This window comes from Aphidius gifuensis, linkage group LG6 (genome assembly GCF_014905175.1).
Source record: "Aphidius gifuensis isolate YNYX2018 linkage group LG6, ASM1490517v1, whole genome shotgun sequence".
Classification (NCBI taxonomy): domain Eukaryota; kingdom Metazoa; phylum Arthropoda; class Insecta; order Hymenoptera; family Braconidae; genus Aphidius; species Aphidius gifuensis.
Genome location: NC_057793.1, coordinates 11161080 through 11180319, shown reverse-complemented (window position 1 = coordinate 11180319; position 19240 = coordinate 11161080). Strand labels below are relative to the sequence as shown.

The 19240-nt window shown below is 30.8% G+C and overlaps 1 protein-coding gene across 1 annotated transcript; it reads right to left on the bottom strand.

Moving 5' to 3' along the window:
• Positions 1 to 1753: 1753 nt before the first annotated feature.
• On the bottom strand, positions 1754 to 18427 carry LOC122859837 (ATP-dependent RNA helicase DBP9-like). Its single transcript, XM_044163519.1, has 4 exons — positions 18217 to 18427; positions 17420 to 17653; positions 1903 to 2126; positions 1754 to 1828 (listed from the first exon to the last, which is right to left on the bottom strand). Exons 1-4 carry the CDS (start codon positions 18425 to 18427, stop codon positions 1754 to 1756), a joined length of 744 nt encoding a protein of 247 aa, XP_044019454.1.
• Between the last annotated feature and the right edge of the window lie 813 nt (positions 18428 to 19240).

Here is a 19240-nt window from a genome sequence, read left to right as displayed (position 1 = left end):
TTTACTAATCCTTCATGGATAATATTTTTTAACATTTTTTTAACATTTCAATAGAAAAAATAAAAAAAAAATGCACCCACGTAGCATTTTTAAACATGCCAGCAATATTTTTTTTTTCTATATTTAAAACTAGGTTATTGCTGCCAGTCCTAAGCCTGGGTAAAACGTGAAGGAAAATGCTAAGTGATTAGGAGATTTTATTTTAATAAAAAAGAAATTTTTAATTGCAACTGTTGCTTGCTCGATTTTCTATAATAGCTTTTTTTTTCAATTATTGTCATATTGGTGTGTCAAAAAAAAATATATACAAGAGCTGGAAACAAAAAAAAACAAATTCAAAATTATTATAGAGTCAGTTAGAACTTTGTTCAATTAGAAATAATTATTTACGACTATTATTTTCATTGCCTGATAATGCAGATATGGATAAAGGATACGCTGATCTTCGACAATTATTATTCTTATTGGCGATAGGTGTTGATGTTTGAGTTAAACTTCAATCCCATTTTACTGCCTTAACAAATTCAAAGCTGTGCTTTACTATATCTCAAGGCCAGAAGTAATTTTTTATTACGTTACTCCGGTACATGTACTATATTTCGTTTAACAAATATTTCACCAGAACAGAAACCCAACAAGCCTTCGCCGGAGTTTTGAAAATTTTCAATTTTCAACAAGGAATGCGTGCGTTACTGAATTTTTTTTGTTTTTTAATTCTCACAGTGTAGACAATAAAAATAGGAGTACACCTATAGGCAAATCAAGATTGTTTAAATGCTACTCAACACTTTCTCTTGTTAAGCTTGTATTAACAGAGCAAAAAAAAGATGAAACATTTTGGCAACTTTATCCAATTAAAGTTTCTTTTACGTAATTAGATCTTGATACAAATAATTGTGTGGTAATTATAAATTTATAATAATTTTTTAAAATAACATTTTATTTTTTCATTTATAATCAGCAAACAACTGTAGTCATAATGTGTAAATATGTATATTTAAAGGTATGATGACTACAATTAATTGGTGTAATTATTATTATTATTTCTTCATTATCATACAATGTACTTTATTATTAATTTTTAAAAAATCTCTCTATAACAAATAAAATAATAATTTCATAATAATTCAATGTGTTATTTTTATTTCATGATAATAATGACATTTTATTTTTACATGTAATGAATAATTTTTTTTTTTTTTTATTCTAAGACTTATCAACGGATTCAATTGCCTAGCTTGATGTTTTGATGACTTAATTTTCTGTTAAATTTACATTTACGTTTACCTTAAACAATAAGACGTTTTAATGATGCTGGAACAATATATTCTGGTACATCTTTTAAATGTGCTTGTAATTTAACAGTATGAAGTGCTGTATCTTGTCTCATTGATTGTAAATCACATGGATTATCTTCAAAGTAACTTTTTAATTTATCACATGTTAATACTTTTTGTTTTATTTCTTTTAATCTTGCTTCACGTATAGATATTGTTGTTGTTGCTCTCCAAGCATCTTTAGCACGATATCTAAACAAAAATAAAACAATTTTAAAATTAATTTAAAAAAATATTGAAGAAGTAATAGTAATTAAAATAGCTTGCATGAATCCTCCAACTTCTTAAAATTTAAATTGATGTTTTAAATAAATTTGAATGTCCATAACATTTTTTTAATTCTTCTTCATCTTTTTCCATCAATGGTCTTTCTCTAATTACAATAAAACTCAATGCTGTTCTTCGATTTTTACAAATTAAAAATCAATACCACGTGCAACACCAGGTTCTTTCTTCTTTTTACGTTTACTTTTCTGATTAATTTTATGTGACTAACAAAAAAAAAATATATATTTATTAATAATTGAACATAAAATAATGATCAAGATGATGATATTTAAATTACCTCTTCTAAAACTTGTTCATCAGATGCAATTATAACATCATATGTACCAGTATTAAATTGTGTTACAGCTCTGGATCTTGATGATGCTGGTACTTCTGAATTTAATACACATGTTGGAACTCCAAATTGTTCCAAAATTAATTTTAATTTATAGCAAAGATCAACAGTATTAACAAATGTTAAAAGCAAATCATTAAAAGCTGATGCCAATGCAGCTTGATAAACTTACACGGAGAAAAATAATTGGTAGATTTCATCTTTTTTGTGTACGATTGGGGGACGCCAAGCAAAAAAATGCAACTTTTACCCGAAAAAAAGGTAAAACTAAAAAAACTATTTTTTTCGGTAAATTTTACAATTTATGAGGTCAATTTTTAATTTTTTAAGAGCAAATCTTACTCTTTTATTTTGTAAAAAATATATGACAAATTAATCAGGCGAAATTTACCTCTAAACATGCGAATTTTACCTGATAAAATAATGAATGTTGTTTTACATTTTTTAAAGGTAACTTGTGCATTTATAGAGGTAAATTTCGCGTGATTAGATTGTAATATATTTTTAACAAAATGAAAAAGTAAGACTTACTATAAAAATTTAGAATTTACCAAAAGAATTGTAAATTTAACCTAATGAAATTGTATTTGAACGTTTACAGTTATTTCGGGTAAAAGTTGGCACTCAAATTGGTAACGAAAATGAAAATGAATTGCGTGTATTTTATTTGTTAAAAAAATAGAAATCAAGGAACCTTGAAGTTTACTTGAGACAGTTATTGATTTAACAAACGGAATACATGTAATGTATTTAATAAATAAAAATCCCAAGGATAAGCTATAGCTAAGAAAAAGATGTAGCTAAGGAATTGACGAATTGAAGTTGCCAAAGAATAATTTTTCAAGCAAATATATTTCCTTAAAACAGAATTCTTTGACAACCTCAATTCCTTAGCTACTGCTTTTCCTTGGGATTTTTATTAATTAAATAGATAAAATACATGTAAATTTTTTTTTTTCAAATACAAATGTCCAAGGAAAAGCAGTAGCTAAGGAAAAGATGTAGCTAAGGAATTAATGTGACCCGAGAATTATTTCCATGAAACATAATTCTTTGGCAATATTAATTCCTTAGCCACATTAATTCCTTAGCTACGTCTCTTCCTTAGCTACTGCTTTTCCTTGGACATTTTTATTTATTAAATAGATAAAATACATGTTATTCCATTTTTAAAAAATACTAATGTCCATGGAAAAGCAGTAGCTAAGGAAAAGATGTAGCTAAGGAAATAATGTTGCCAAAGAAATTATTTTTTAAGCAACATTAATTCCTTAAAACATAATTTTTTGGCAACATTAATTCCCTAGCTTCATCTTTTCTTTAGCTACTGCTTGTAAAAAGTTAGCAAAATAAATTTATATAATTGTGGTAAGTGGCTGAGTATCTGATTCATTTTACAACACAACTTATTCAGTTTTATCTTTTTCTCAGCTACATTTGCTATATCAAATTTAAATATTATTGGGAAATGTGTAAGAATATGATGATACTTAATAAATTTTATTTCAATCTTCATTAACTACTACCGCATTGCATAACGATTAAGAGTAGGTCTACACGTAGCAAAACGTTTTATAAACATTTCTATAAAACTTTTTTATAAAAATTTTTATACAAATTTTTATACAAATTCTTATATAGATTTGGCGCTTTTTTTATAGAAAAATTAATAATTAATTTTTTATAGGATTTGGCTTATAGGATTATTTTTATAAAAAAAATGATTTGTATATATTATAATCATAATAATACTCTGTTCTATAAAAATATTCTTCTATAGAATTTTGAATGATTTTTATAAAATATTCGAAACGGAATGTTTTATAAAATTTTTCCTAATATTATAAAAACTCTATAGAATAGTGCTGTATAGATTTCATTATATATGTATAACATTGTATATAATTCATTTATTTTATTTATTTATTGCTGTAACGATTCATTTTATTTATTGTACAATAATATTCATTTTTCAAACAAAGATATAAACCAAGCCAATTAAACATGATGACACTTGATCCATTGACAAACAGTTACAGTCACTTCTGAATCATCAGGGTCTATCTCATTATTAAACTCGACTAGAACACTTTTTTTTTTTTTAATTAACAATAAATATATATAATAACAATAAATCAAACTATCTTCATAATATGTCAAATTTAATATGTATAATCAAGCATCAACGACTACGCCATTTATGAACGACTATGCGCCTCACCTTCTGGTAGTTGACTGAGCTGCAGTCCAATTCACAAGGCAAATTTTTTACAATTTAGGGCTTTTTTTTGCCGGTGATGGCGCTTGTCAAATTTTTTTTATATAGATTTCACATACAAAAGCTCTACAAGCGCCGCCAGTAGAGGAAAAAAGCCCTAAATTGTAATGCCCTGTGAATTGGACTGCTGACTGAGTTTCCGTTGGCTTGCCACACCCGTATTCACGGGACTATATGGTCTAACGGAAACTCAGTCGACTGCCAGAAAGCAAAGCGCATAGTCGTTCATAAATGGCGTGGTCGTTGATGCTTGATTATTCAAAGTTTTACATATTATGAAGATAGTTTGCTTTATTGTTATTGCGTATGATTGAAAATATTTATTGAAATAGATAATATATAATTAAAAAAAAAAAAGTGTTCTAGTCAAGTTTAATAATGAGATACACACAGAGAAGGATATGTTGTTTAATGTTAACATATGCCATGTTAAAATGGGTGGTGGCTGATAAGTTTACATCAAAGATATATACACACAGAGAAGGATATGTTAACAGTTAACATATCCTGTTTAATGTTAACATATGCCATGTTAAAATGGGTGGTGGCTGATAAGTTTACATCAAAGATATATATATTAACATTAAACATACGTATCTGAATAGTTAATATGCGTATGTTAACTATTAAGATATCTGTAATTGACACAATTTGAAGGTTAGGCTGATAGTTGAAGATATTTACGTATGTAAATATGAAAATTGAATGTAAAATTAAGAATGAAATTACAAAAAAACTAAATTTAAATAAATTTATGACAACACGAGTACATATTATATTATATTACAATTAGAATAGTATCACAATATAATGTCAAAAAAAAAAAATGACAAGAAGTAGACTGGCGCATCAAAATATTTGGCCGCGTAAAGATACGTATGTTAACTATAAACATACGTATGTTAACAGCTAAGATATCTATGTTTATTGTTAATATATATATCTTAACATTAAACTTTTGTATGTTTAATGTAAACATATTGGTATGTTAACTGTTAACTTATCCTTCTCTGAGTGTAGACCCTGATGATTCAGAAGTGACTGTAACTGTTTGTCAAGGGATTAAGTGTCATCATGTTTAATTGGCTTGGTTTATATTTTTGTTTAAAAGATGAATATTATTGTACGATACACACAGAGAAGAATATGTTAACAGTTAACATATCCTGTTTAATGTTAACATATGCCATTTTAAAATGGGTGGTGGCTGATAAGTTTACATCAAAGATATATATATTAACATTAACATACGTATCTTAATAGTTAATTTGCGTATGTTAACTATTAAGATATCTGTAATTGACACAATTTGAAGGTTAGGCTGATAGTTAAAGACAGTTACGTATGTAAATATGAAAATTGAATGTAAAATTAAGAATGAATTTACAAAGAAACTAAATTTAAATAAATTTATGACAACACGAGTACATATTATATTATATTACAATTAGAATAGTATCACAATATAATGTCAAAAAAAAAAGATTACAAGAAGTAGACTGGCGCATCAAAATATTTGGCCGCGTAAAGATACGTATGTTAACAGTTAAGATATCTATGTTTATTGTTAATATATATATCTTAACATTAAACTTTTGTATGTTCAATGTAAACATATTGGTATGTTAACTGTTAACTTATCCTTCTCTGAGTGTAAATAAAAAGACTCGTTACAGCAATAAATTAATGAAATAAATCAATTATATACATTGTTATACAAATATAATAAAATCTATACAGGAATATTCTATAGAGTTTATATAATATTTCTATAAAAACTATTCTATAGGAAAAATTTTATAAAACATTCCGTTTCGGATATTTTATAAAAATCATTCAAAATTCTATAGAAGAATATTTTTATAGAACAGCGTATTATTATGATTATGATATATACAAATCATTTTTTTTATAAAAATAATCCTATAAACCAAATCCTATAAAAAATTAATAAATTCATTCTATAAAAATCAACCACAAATTTTATAGAATTTATTCTATAAAAAAAGCGCCAAATCTATATAAGAATTTGTATAAAAATTTGTATAAAAATTTTTATAAAAACGTTTTATAGAAATGTTTATAAAACTTTTTGCTACGTCTAATCGATTGGTAGAAAAATATCTAGAATGAGATAAGCCAACTTACCTTATCGCATAACGATTGTAACCATGCCTAATCGATTAGTAATGATGCCTTAAATATTAAAATAACAATGGCTAACAATTCATAGAGAACTTTTTTGATCGCTGAGAAAAAAATTGCAAAATTGAAAATTCTAAATAGTCGGCCATCATTATTTTCATATTTAAAGCATTATAACCGATCTATTTGACCTATCTTCTATCGTTACGAGATAAGGTAAGTCAACTTACCTCATTTTTTTTTTTTTTTTTGAAGTCTAAAAAAACGATTTGAAAAGAAAAAAAAATATGAATGTGATGGAATTCCCCATACAATAACTACAAAAATAATGACAAAAAAAAAAAAAAATACGAGTATACCTTCTTAATCTAGTCTTGCAACTGACCAATTTCCAGAAAAATCCAGGAGAGTGAGGCCCAGATCGACGGCCTTAGTTGGTAGACTTGCTCATGTATTTGTAATATGGAATAGGCGGAAGTTTTGGAAATGGTAAAAGAAGAGTTCATAAATAGTAAAATTAAAATCATAATTTGCACGAATGAAATTGAATTTGTTGATATAAAAGACAGAGATAAAATTTTTAATGAAGCCCATCAGGCACCCATAGGGGGACATAAAGGGGTAAATAAAACTTACAATAGAATGGAAAATTTAAAAGAAGATATCCGATCACGAATACAACATTACTTAGATTGCCAGAAAAATAAATTAGTTTGCAAAAGAACAAAACAACCAATGGTGATTACTGATACACCAAGGTCTGCCTTCGAAAAATTGCTATGGATGTAGTGTGCCCTTTAGCGGTCACCAAATCAGGCAATCAATACATCCTAACTATGCAATGTCTACTGACCAAATTTGTAGTGGCAGTAGCCATTCCCAATGAAACTACTCCAGAAATAATTAAGGCTTTCATTGATAATTTTGTAAGCTTTTATGGTACTCCAGTCACAATCCTCAGTGACAGAGGGAGGAATTTCAAGAGCCAGCTCTCAAAAGCAATGGCCGGTAGATTCAAAATTGATAAATGTCGAACCACTGCTTTTCATCCACAAAGCAACGGATCATTAGAGAGATCACAAATTGATGATTAAGAAAAACTTAGCCATATTGGTATTAGCGTTGGCCACGGTCAAGGCCCTCATTGGGTTTGATTGCGCTGGGCCCATGCTAAATACCACAACTATTTCACTGTTGGACGTTGATGAGTGCGACATCGCTCAAGAGCCAGTGAAGACTAGCAAGGCACAGGTGATGGGGAAGCGTGGCTGTGTAAAGTTGAAGTGTCTAGAATAGTCTTCAACTGTGGAGCCGCTACAGATTACGTGGCCATTACCAATAAAGACAACGCTAAATATATTAATCCTATTTCAAGAGATGCGTGCAAAATGTTGTACAAACACGGTACGGTGACAGTCGGCAACACGATTATACAGCAACTGTCACCAGACATTGTAAACTTTAGATCTGTTACACTGGCAGAAAGTGCGAACTCAGATGGAGATTGCTCAGGGGCAAGTTATTCGGATGCTTATGGAAGCTGAAACCATGTTGTCGTAACAGCCTCTATAACCATTACATATACTTAACAAAGCGCTAGAGTTGAGTTAGAACAAGACAAAATCAATTTTAGTTCGGGAACTTCTTGCCAGTTGAGTGCTGAATCATGTATCGACATGTACGGCGGTTATGCTTTTTGGGACAGTAGACCAGCAAACCAATGGTGTGATGCAGATAAGTACGCAACCATATGGTTTGGTGAAGCCAGTGTAGCGGAAAGCAAGGAAGGCACGGTATATACAGTAGATCAAGACGGTTATAGTTTTCTCTTAAGACAAAAAGTTCATTCGAAAACTGCGGCGTCAAAATACTTACTACCGAATACCCCAGATTATTTATAACAGTAGGTCACTCGCCATTCACTAAAGAAAGAAAAGATCTCGAATCACACGATATGATGAGTTACGTAGATGCTAAGTTTGTTTATGTTGAGCGTTGGGCAAGAAACCAAATGAGCGAGTTATACTATAATTTATTGGAAAATGAATGTAGATTGGAGAGAAAGCAATAGCGTGCAAGCCTGTCCTTCGCTGCAAATATCCTCGATGAGTTTGCTTACCAATATATGGGCAAACCTGGCTATACAGCAATAGTAGCAGGGGAAATAATTCATATGATCCAATGTGTTGCTGTGGAGGTGAAAATAAGACAAGATGGTAAATGCTACAGTAATTTACCAATCACAAAAGGTAAAAATGAAAGTATGTTCATGACTCCACGCACGCACATCATAACCCCTGAAGCAACTCAGCTACCATGTAACGGGCCCAGTGTTGCCAGAGCCTGAACTGAGAATGTGCCTCCTAGGCAGGGGGAAATGTGCCTCTTGGCAGATAGATGTGCCTCGACTTACTTTTGGAAATTCAACACTAGATGGCAATACCATATTTTCTTTATATTCAAAAGTTTATTTAATTTACTGATACAATAATAAATAATTATTTATTATTTAAAGCGATATAATATTATTTCATTTGATAATTAAATTAATTAATAATTTAATTGCTAAGTAATTTAATTTAATATAATAATAAATAATTATTCATTATTTAATGCAATATAATATTATTTCATTTGACAATTTAATTAATTAATGATTTAATTTCTAAGTAATTTTATTTACATTGTGAATATTTGCTATAAAAATTGTGCTTAGCTTTTTCCTAAGAACACATTTATTCCTGAGTTACAGCTTTACCGTTTTATTTTAAGAAAAAAAAGAAAAAATTACATAAAAGCCTTTATTTTGAATTAAAAAATTAAAATAAAAAAAAGTTGTGACGTAGGTAAAATTGTAATTTGCGGGATAAATTAAAAGTGCAAGCCACTGACCCAGAGAATCTTATATAGAATGGAGCTAAGGAATTGATGCAGCTTACCATTTAATTTCTTTGGCTACATTAATTTTTTAGCTTCATCTTTTTCTTAGCTACTGCTATTCCTTGGTATTTTTATTTATTAAAATAAATTGCATTTATTTTATATTTGTTAAATAAATTAAAATACCAAGGAAAAGCAGCAGCTGAGGAAGAGATGAAGCTAAAAAATTAATAAATAATGTTGCTTACCACATAATTTCTTTGGCTGCATCGATTCCTATAGGCAAACCCTAATAATTAATTTCAATGGCAATCAACACTCATTAAAATTGTATTATACAATGAATATTTTAGAAAGAGTTTCTTAAGTTGTACTCAATGCTTGGAACAGAGAAAAGAATACTTCCATTCCGAAACATAATATCCATAACATAAACATAATAAAAATCAAACATAAACATCATAAAATAATAAATTCGAGTTCTGAGGTTATTCAAAGCAAGAAGGCAGTTCTTATCGCATTGAAAAAACAAAAATTCTAAAATGTTTTGGAACTAAAATGTTTTGAAAGCATATAAAAATAGTGATGATAAAAATGTGCCTCCAAAAAAAAAGCGTGCTTTTGTGCCACCGTTCATAGAAATGTGCCTCGAAAGGCACATTTGTGCCTCATGTGGCAACGCTGAACGGGCCCCTACCACAGTACTTTGAAATTGACAATCCATGGTACAAATTTATTCCTAATCCAGTCTTGGGGGAAACAACTTCAACGTTGAAACCCGCCACTACAGCTAGCTGGAAATGCAAGCCTCATACTCCATCAGGTATTTATACCTCGGAAGATCTACAGAACATGAGAGAAAGAATCATGTTCCCTATCGAGAGATCCATGGTATTGGGCGACTTCGCAGATCAAGCCTCTGGTACAAAAGATCCTACATGGGAATCTTCAGCGATGAGGATTTCGAAAAGATATCCGAAAATGTCTAAAAAAAGACATGGGTTAAGTTCACTTACTTCAGTAATATTAGTGCTGGGATTATTGGAATATTCACTATTGTACACATTTTTAAGACAATAGCGGATACCATATTACATGGTTACGCCCTCCATGCTGTATATGGTTGGTCGGTACATTTATTAGCAGCACTATGGTCGACTCTGGCTACTGGTCTTTTGCACGAACGTAAAGCTAAACGAACTGGCAGCGGGGAATACCTCAATGAAACCTCTCCTGACGTCGAACTACTCCCTAAAAACGTAGAAACAGGCTTGTACCCAACCGCTCCTATCAATAACGAATACCGCCCAATTCCCCAACCAAAACAGGCTTAATTGATAATAAGATTTAAGAAATAAGTTAGAAAATTAAGTTACGGTTAATAAACATCATGGTAATAAGTAAATAAAAAAGTATTAAATTGAGTTTATTATTGTGGTTGTTTTGGAATCTGTTTGATTATAGATGAAGGGTCCAATATATAATAAATAGTCCATCATCACCACAATCCACAGAAATCTTTCAGACCAAAATCAATAAGTTGGTTACAAATACAGAAATCAAAAAGAAACCGGAAGATCCAGAAGAAGAACTACTATGCATGCCCTATTACGTAAAAGACTTCAAGGAATCAGAAATACAATTCCATAAAATCTTGCATGGTTTTCATCTATTAACCTTGGATAGAAATTTGATTTTGACTTGCAATAAGTGTCAACTAACACTGTTGGAAGAGAAATGGGCAGAAGAATGTAAAGATTGCTTGGCTGAATATATCATCCATGACAATCTACTGGAGGAATACAAGACTATTTTAGTGCAAAGTTTCATTAGTATGCCTCGGGAACCAGAACTAACCTTAGATTGGTTAGATAGCCCGAGAAATAACTCAATAACCCGAGGGTCACCTGAAATTCTAGTCCCAAGAAAATATGTCATACAGATGAAGGAAAGAACCACCAATTTGTGTCACACCACCTCTGTTAAGTCAGACATTCGAAGATCTGATGTCAGCTGCAGAGATGGAGTCCATCCTACAACCACCAAGACATCAAAGGTAGAAAAAATGGACGTAGCTAGTGCTGTTCACTGCCAGCTCTGTAGTAGAAACCATATTAAAGAACATTGCCTGAGTTGGTTGGCAGCAAAATTAGCTGTGATAAAGCTAGAGTTGATCCAAGATCAACTGGAATCATTCCAAGCTATAGACGACAGAAACTGTGAATTCTGTAAATCAGAATACCACACTACCAACTGCTGTTCAGTCATGTAGTCTTCAATCAACCTCGACCCAAGTCCAGCAAAAGCTATCAAACGACAAAAAAACCGGGAACACCGGAAGACATTAGAACAAGGGTGTTCCACATGCAAACCTACCAAACCTAGACCGGTTCGCATATGCCATGCATTTGGGAACATGGGTCACATAGCAGTAAACTGCCAAAACCATAAAGAAAGGGCAACTCCTATTGACAATACGGCGTTCCCTATAAAGGAAACAAGGGTAGATAAAGCCTTTTGCCGTCTTAGAGAAATAAAGAAATTTACAATCAAAAGTAGGGTAAAAGAAGGGTATTCGGAATAATAGAAAAATTCAATAAGTGTGCCTACTCATAGAGATAATTAATTTTAAGTAAAATTCTTATTACTCAATTTAGATAAAACAAGTATTAGGAAGTCCTTTTTTTAAACCTTGCTGGGTTATTTTTAATAAATTATGAATAAATATATTCTCATTTAAAAGAATAAATAAATTCAGTAAGTTGTTTATCCTTTTAAAATGAGATATCGTTAGAATTCGAATGATTAGGAAATAAGTCGGGTAATATGACGCAAAATAAATGTGTGAACTAATTAATATTGCAAATCTGTTTAGATTCATATAAACCTTTTGTGAACTAACCATCCAGTCAACCACATCATCATGATTTCCGCGGAGTACATCACCTGTCAATACACTGTGACGCAAGATCCAAGGTGGTCGCATCTTTCCCTGGAAGGGGAATGATGCCAGCACCATCTGCTAATGTCCGTAGGTAGGGATCCAGCGAACATCGGTGAAAATAGCCGAGAGCGTAGATTTCTGAGATATCTCAGCCCGTACGAGGACAGCCGAGATCGCCTTCAGAGACTACCGAGATCGTAGTTTTTTAGACCGTCATAGCCTGTACAGAACAGCCACGACTATGTCCAAGATCCACCGGGAACGTAGTTTCTTTTGACTGTCTTCAGCCTGTGTTAGACAGCCAAGACTATCTCTTGAAACTACGGTGATCGTAGCCTTTTAGATTGTCCCAGTTTTTAAATGACTTTTTAAATCTTGAAGACTACCGGGAACGTAATTCTTAAAAGACTACCGGGACTGTCGTGTGCTGTACCAAACAGTTACGACCGTGTCTGAGAACTACCTAGGCCTGTATCCGAAGATACATCGAGAACCAACAACCCTTGGAGCACGAACGACCAACGAGTTGTCATGAGAACGAATAACCGAAGTTATTCCGGGCAACTGAAAAGAACCGAGAATTTCCGAATGCGAACGAGAACAAGTGACATAACAACGACATCCAAGTGACTCCGCTTGGCATCCAGAGTCGCCATCTCCTCCTCTCTGCCCCGCTTCATGGCTGCCTCTAGTTGGAACCATAGCCCAGGGTCTGCACGAATCTGCTGCAAGATGGATTGCAACGCATGCGACCGTGGTCCGTCATGAGCATAGTATGCTTCTGGACTTGGTGCAATCGAGCTTGCAGAGGAGGTGCTACGGTATGAGTTGACTGAACGTCTCCCCATGATGCGAGCAACCTCATGCTCCGTCTCATCAGCAGACTCGGAAGGTGTAGATTTAGCCTTTTGGCTAGGTTGACCCTTCTGAACCTCGGGAGCAAGAGGCTTAGCAACCTCTTCGATTGAAGATCCATTGCTGGATCCGCCATCGTAGGTTGTGATAATGAATCTACCAACTCGAAGTTAGTCCAGTGGACTTCCTTCATCACCTCCTCGAAGGTCTGCTCAGTAGATCCTTCCAACGAAGGTTCCCCTGGCTGACCAGCCAATGGACTTGGTTCCTGGATTGACAGACGATTCCCTTCGGGCGCACCAGCACCAAGTTCCTCTGTCCAAGTCCATTCCGTTGCTGGATCGGACTCCTCAGCCCAACTCCAGTGGCTTAGGATCACCCATGTTCTCTATAGAAATTAGCTATCACACAAGCTTGGTCTCAAAGAGCAGTATCCCTCGTCGTAACCGGACAAGGAATTAGCTTCTTCACTCAAAGCAGCTCCTTATATACGCGTGGGAGCTCGATATTTCGCCCCTCCAATTGCTACAACAAGTATTAATCGTCTGCGCAACTCCAAACCTTCTCACCAATCACGCGGGGGGTTTACATGACCAATGAGAATGGAGCGCACTAACGCCAAGCCCTAATGCGGCAAAAGTTTTCTGACAGCTACTATTGAATTAGATGCAATATTGCGGCGTTGCCATTTATAATAATAAAGTCCTCAGGCTCGAAAATTCGCGACTCCCCGTGAACTGCACTTTATTTATTTATTTTAGAATTTAGGAAGACAAGGATTAGGATTGTTACCCTTTAAAATATTATTATTTTTTTTTATATAAAAAAAATTCAATATAATATTTAAATTTATAAAATTAGCATTCGACTTCTATTTATTTTACCTTTATCATTATTGAAACAATTTTTTCATTTAAAAAAAATATTTAATTTATCTTTTGTTTTTGATTTTAGCATTTCCCGAAATATTTTGTTTATGTTCAATGTATTTATTTTCATGTAATATTTGTGTATTTGTTTTTGTGTATATTTAAAAAAAATATCAATTCATATATATGGGGCATTCCATGTCAACTATTTCCCTCACCTCTCAGATGAAAACGGATTTTTGCTCAGATGCCTCTGATTTTTATTTCATCATTAACCACCGAGTCAGAACAAAACACCTCCTTCAAGTAAACTGATTTCGCCATTTTGTACCCTGATTTACTGAATAGGTATTACCGACAATACCGTTCATCATGATAACGACATGCGGCCTTTTTTCAAAAAATTAAAATGCTGATCATATGCCCAGCTGGTTTGTTTCATAGAAATTTTCTGATTACGAAAATACAATGGCCGCATGCGCAAAGTACAAAATTGTTCAATTATTAGAAAAAGAGTTTATCGAATATATAGGTTGCTTTGAAAATAACGATTTATTCTGAAATTTAATAATGGCGATCGATAAAACTCGTCAGAGAAAAAAAAATTTCCTAATAAAAATTTCGATATCTCGAATAGTTTTCGAATTATCGATATTTTTTCAAAACATGTATACGATTTACTTAGCCGTTAGATTTTTAACTATAGCTGTAATTATAGCTAAACAATCAATATTTATTCGAGATGTTAAATTTTTATTAGGACATTTTTTTCTCTCTGACGAGTTTTATCGATCGCCATTATTAAATTTCAGAATAAATCGTTATTTTCAAAGCTGTACGATATATAACCGATAAATAGCCGTTTTTTCGATAATTGAACTTGATTTTTAACCACTTTGCGCATGCGTGGGAATTTTTTTCGTATTTTTCCCGTAATCGTGAGAAAATTTCCTATAAGAAACAAAAAAAAAAACCTGTTATTTGGGCATATGATCTAGCCTGATTTTAGTGATTTTGTCATGAAAAAAAAAATTTTTTATAATGAACCCATCGTTATCCCATGATGAAATTTTGAAATTGAGCTAATCTGGTGCTCTACTATTCACAGTAAAAAAATCAGAATTTTAAAAAATGGCGAAATCGTAGTTTACTCTTGTGAAGGAGGTGTTTTTTGATTCTGACTCGGTGGTTAATGATGGTAAAAATAAAAAAAAAATCAGAGGTACATCTGAGTCGATGACTAACCCAAAAAAAATATCCGTTTTCAAATCTGAGAGGGTGAGGGAAAAAACCCTGTGAGTTGACATGGAATGCCCCATATATATATATATAAAATTTTATTTTCATTTTATTAGGAATATTTATCCCGACAATTAGTGATTTTTTGTTTTTAAATTTTTTCGTTAATCGTTTTTCTTTTATTTTATTTATATAATTTTATTATCTATATTTTTTTCGTGTATTAATTATTAGCAATTTTTCCTTCAACAAATTTTCACCAGGTTTATAATATTCTAGGTTCGATTTTAATCTCGCCCTATCCGGTTTACGTTCCCCCTTAAATTTTTCTACAATATTAATTTGTGATTTACCTTTGTCAATTACTTTCTTTTTAAACTTCATTATATCTGACTTTAATTTTTTATCATATGTTTTCATTAGGTCATCTCGGGACTCATTCGCTTCAATATCTAATTTCTTCGGACTCATATTATTTTTCATTTTATTCTTTTTATTATTTCAATCAATTTCATTCAGCACATCATCGGTTTTTCCATACGGTTTATGAACTTCAATTATATTTAATACACGTTCAATATTATTGATAACATCTTTGCAATTTATTTCTTTATTAACTTCAAAATTATTTTCATCATTATTCAAACTTTTTTTATCAACGTAATCATTATTAACATTTTTCTCGATTTTATTCGCGTTTACGCATATATTTTCATTATTTTTGACAGTTACTCCGTCATTTATTTCATTGTTACTTAAACATCTAGTTTCTTAATTCTTCAACTCAGTATCTTCGTTAAAATTATCATCAATAAAATCTTTGTCATTATCAGACTCATTATTATATTCATCATTTAAATCATCATCATTTTTATTATCACTTAAATTATACATTTCATTGTCAATATTTTTTCTAGTTTCCTCGAGTATTTTTCTCGATTTCTCTAGCATTTTTCTATTAAACAAAAACATTTCGTCATTATCGCGGAAAATCTTTGTTTGATTACGTTCATTATTAGTTTCTTCAATAAATTTAATTTCTTCGTTAACTTCTTTTGCAATAGTAATATTTATACTTCGCGTAGCAATATTTAAATCTTTATTTTCATTTATTTCAATTTTATTATTATTATTCGATGAGTCTTTCGATACAGATATTTCATCTATAAAATTTACTCTTTTTATTTCATTAATATTATTATTTTCATTTTCTTTTTTATCAAGTTTAGTATTAAAGTTTACTTTTTCAATTCGCACGATAGGTTCATAATAATTATCAACAGTATCTTTCGACGTTGATGGAATTGGATTAATTATATTATTATTATTTTCAATTTTATTTTCTTCATTTTCAATTTCATTAATAGAATTTAATATTTCTTTTATTTCTGATTTTAAAATTAATTTGACTGTATTATTCGATCTGATTGAGGTGTTGGCCATTTTTGTGTTCCTCCCTCTGGGTCCACCGGCCCATCCCCATTTTTTTGAGCTTGACGTTCAAGACATTTTCTCTGAGCATTTTGTAATGCAAAACAATTATTCATATCATGCCTCGGTTTTTGGCAAAAACCACAAACTAAATTATTATTTGTTTTATTATAATCTTTTTCATCTTGATTATTATCGTATGACACAAAGTCATTATCATTATAAACATTATTATTTAATTTTTTATTATTAATCGGATCATTTATTGGCGCATAAGAATTATTAAAATTATAAAAATCATAATTATTGTTGTAAGATTTTTCTAAATAACCATTTATTGAATTTTCATAAGAATTATAGTATGAATTATTAATATTATTATTATTATTGTTCTCGACTGGATTCAAACTAAAGATCTCGGGTGAATTTACATTTGAATTTTTTTGCGTATTTAAATTAATATTCTGACTTGAAACGATGGGTTCGTTTACTTCATAATTTCTAAAATTGTTATCAAAATTATTATTATTATTTCTTGAAAAATTATTATGGTATCTTTGATTTGAAGAATTCCGAGAAAAATTATTATTTGATACCGCAACTACTTCCGACGGGTTCTCGATTTTATTTGCTTGCATGGTTTTAACTTCTTTTAATTTTCTAAGCTTTAAACTGTCAATATATTCATTATAAATTTTTTTAGTAATATTCCACACTTTCAAAAAATCTGTAGTACATATCTATATTCTTACATTCAACTCTCAGACATATTTCGGGCAATAATCCTTTAATGAATTGACGAATAGTTTTTTTTTCTACTCATGGAACCAAAACCATCATTATCACCCTCATTGCAATCAATTAAATCATTATATAATTTCAACACTCTACTTCCATACTCATCAACATTCTCATTATCATTCATTAATACAATAGATAACTCATTCCAAAGTGACTCAAAACTTTTTCTCGTGTATGTAACTGTACGGAGCAATCTTTCTAGCTCATCAAGAGATGAAAATTCTGTGTTAGCAATTAGACTGATTTTAGGATCTGTAATTTTATTTTTGATTGAAAGCAACAGAACATTTACTGGTTATAATTGTTTCAATTGACTCGACTGTTTTTACTTCTGAATTTTTCTGATTAATAAAGAATATATAATGGTCTATTTAATTGTGAATTTGGACGTTCATTTTTTAAAGTAGAATTTACAAGATCATTATTAATAAAATTTGGAATGAAATTGTCTTTACTTTGTTGATTAAAATTTTTCATAAGGGAAATAACATACTCGCGATTGACATGAGATTCTTTTTTCAAGGCCTCGTTTTCACGTTGCAGCTGATTAATTGTCTCACTCAAAACATTCTCTTTCTCACTTGACATGTAAAAATTATATGTTTCACGGTCACTCTGCAATCTCTCAAGTTGCTGACGACACTCATTCTTTTCCTCACTCAAAGTACTATTTCTATCGCTTAAAATTTTATTTTCCTAAATCAATTCAATCATTTTCTTTTTTTCGTCACACCATTCTTTTGTTAAATTTAAATTTTCATTATATAAAATATCATTATTAGAAACTAAACGATCAGACGCGACTTTCAATTTACCAGTAATATTCACCATTCGATCTCCACATTCTACATGTTGTTTTAATTTTTCAATAGTTTCTTGAGTATTTGCATATTCGATCCCATCAATATTTTTTTCTAAATCGACCTCCCCGAGGGTAGGAATAATTTGAACAAAATCATTTGCACATATTTGTAATTCAGTGATCAACGTTTTTATTTTTTCCGCATCTACTTTTCTTCCCCGCATTGCTTCAGCGTGTAGGTCTATCTCTTCATAAATATGAGAGATCGGTGATCCCGTTCCCGACCGATATGATGACATTTTTCGCTAAGAATTATTTCCGACGGACGAAAGAAATGATAGAAAAAAAAAAAAAATTCAATTCAATAAAATATTTTAAAAATTAATGCATATAAAATTTAACGCAATTGAATATAAAATTTAAGTTTGTTAGTTCATGTAAAAAGTAAAAATATAAAAGATACATATTTATATTGATAATAATAAAAAAAATTAGTGACTCCTGCGACAAAGTAAAAAAAAAAATTTTAATAAAATTTATAGACATATATATATGAATATTTTTATTTTCTTTATGTAAAAAATTTATGTAAGTGTATAGTGTACCCAAAATATTTTATATGTCAAAAAAAAAATTTAATCCGCACTGAGTTTAAAAATCTACGTTACACATTACAAATCTCCCACTTCTGACACCAATTTTGTTACGTATCAAGTTGAAAAATTAAAATTAAACTATGGAATAACAAAAAAAAAAGAAAGAATATGTAAAACCAAAATTAAATAAGCAAATAATCATAGAATAATTAAAATAAATCAACTTGGTATTTCACGTTAATATCAAAAAATCCTCTTATTTTGTTATTCCCTACAGGGTAACGGGTTAGGAGAGAATGTGTATGATTGTAGATGTACCTTGATGTAAGAATAATCCGAAACGATTGTTAAGAGCGTGTCAATCTGGATGGTCGCCTGTTAATGTTGGTAGTCTCGAATAATCCAAACGGTAAAATAAACTCGAAGCACAGAAAACAACAC

What these genes read in the sequence shown, in the direction of transcription:
- LOC122859837 (XM_044163519.1), bottom strand. Translation starts at nt 18,427, where the DNA reads ATGCGGGGAAGAAAAGTAGATGCGGAAAAAATAAAAACGTTGATCACT. An exon ending in TGATGGTTTTGGTTCCATGA is followed by an intron (nt 2,127 to 17,419) that starts GTAGAAAAAAAA and finishes TCTCCGTGTAAG; the next exon opens with TTTATCAAGCTGCATTGGCA. An exon ending in ATGAACAAGTTTTAGAAGAG is followed by an intron (nt 1,829 to 1,902) that starts GTAATTTAAATA and finishes TTTTTTTGTTAG; the next exon opens with TCACATAAAATTAATCAGAA.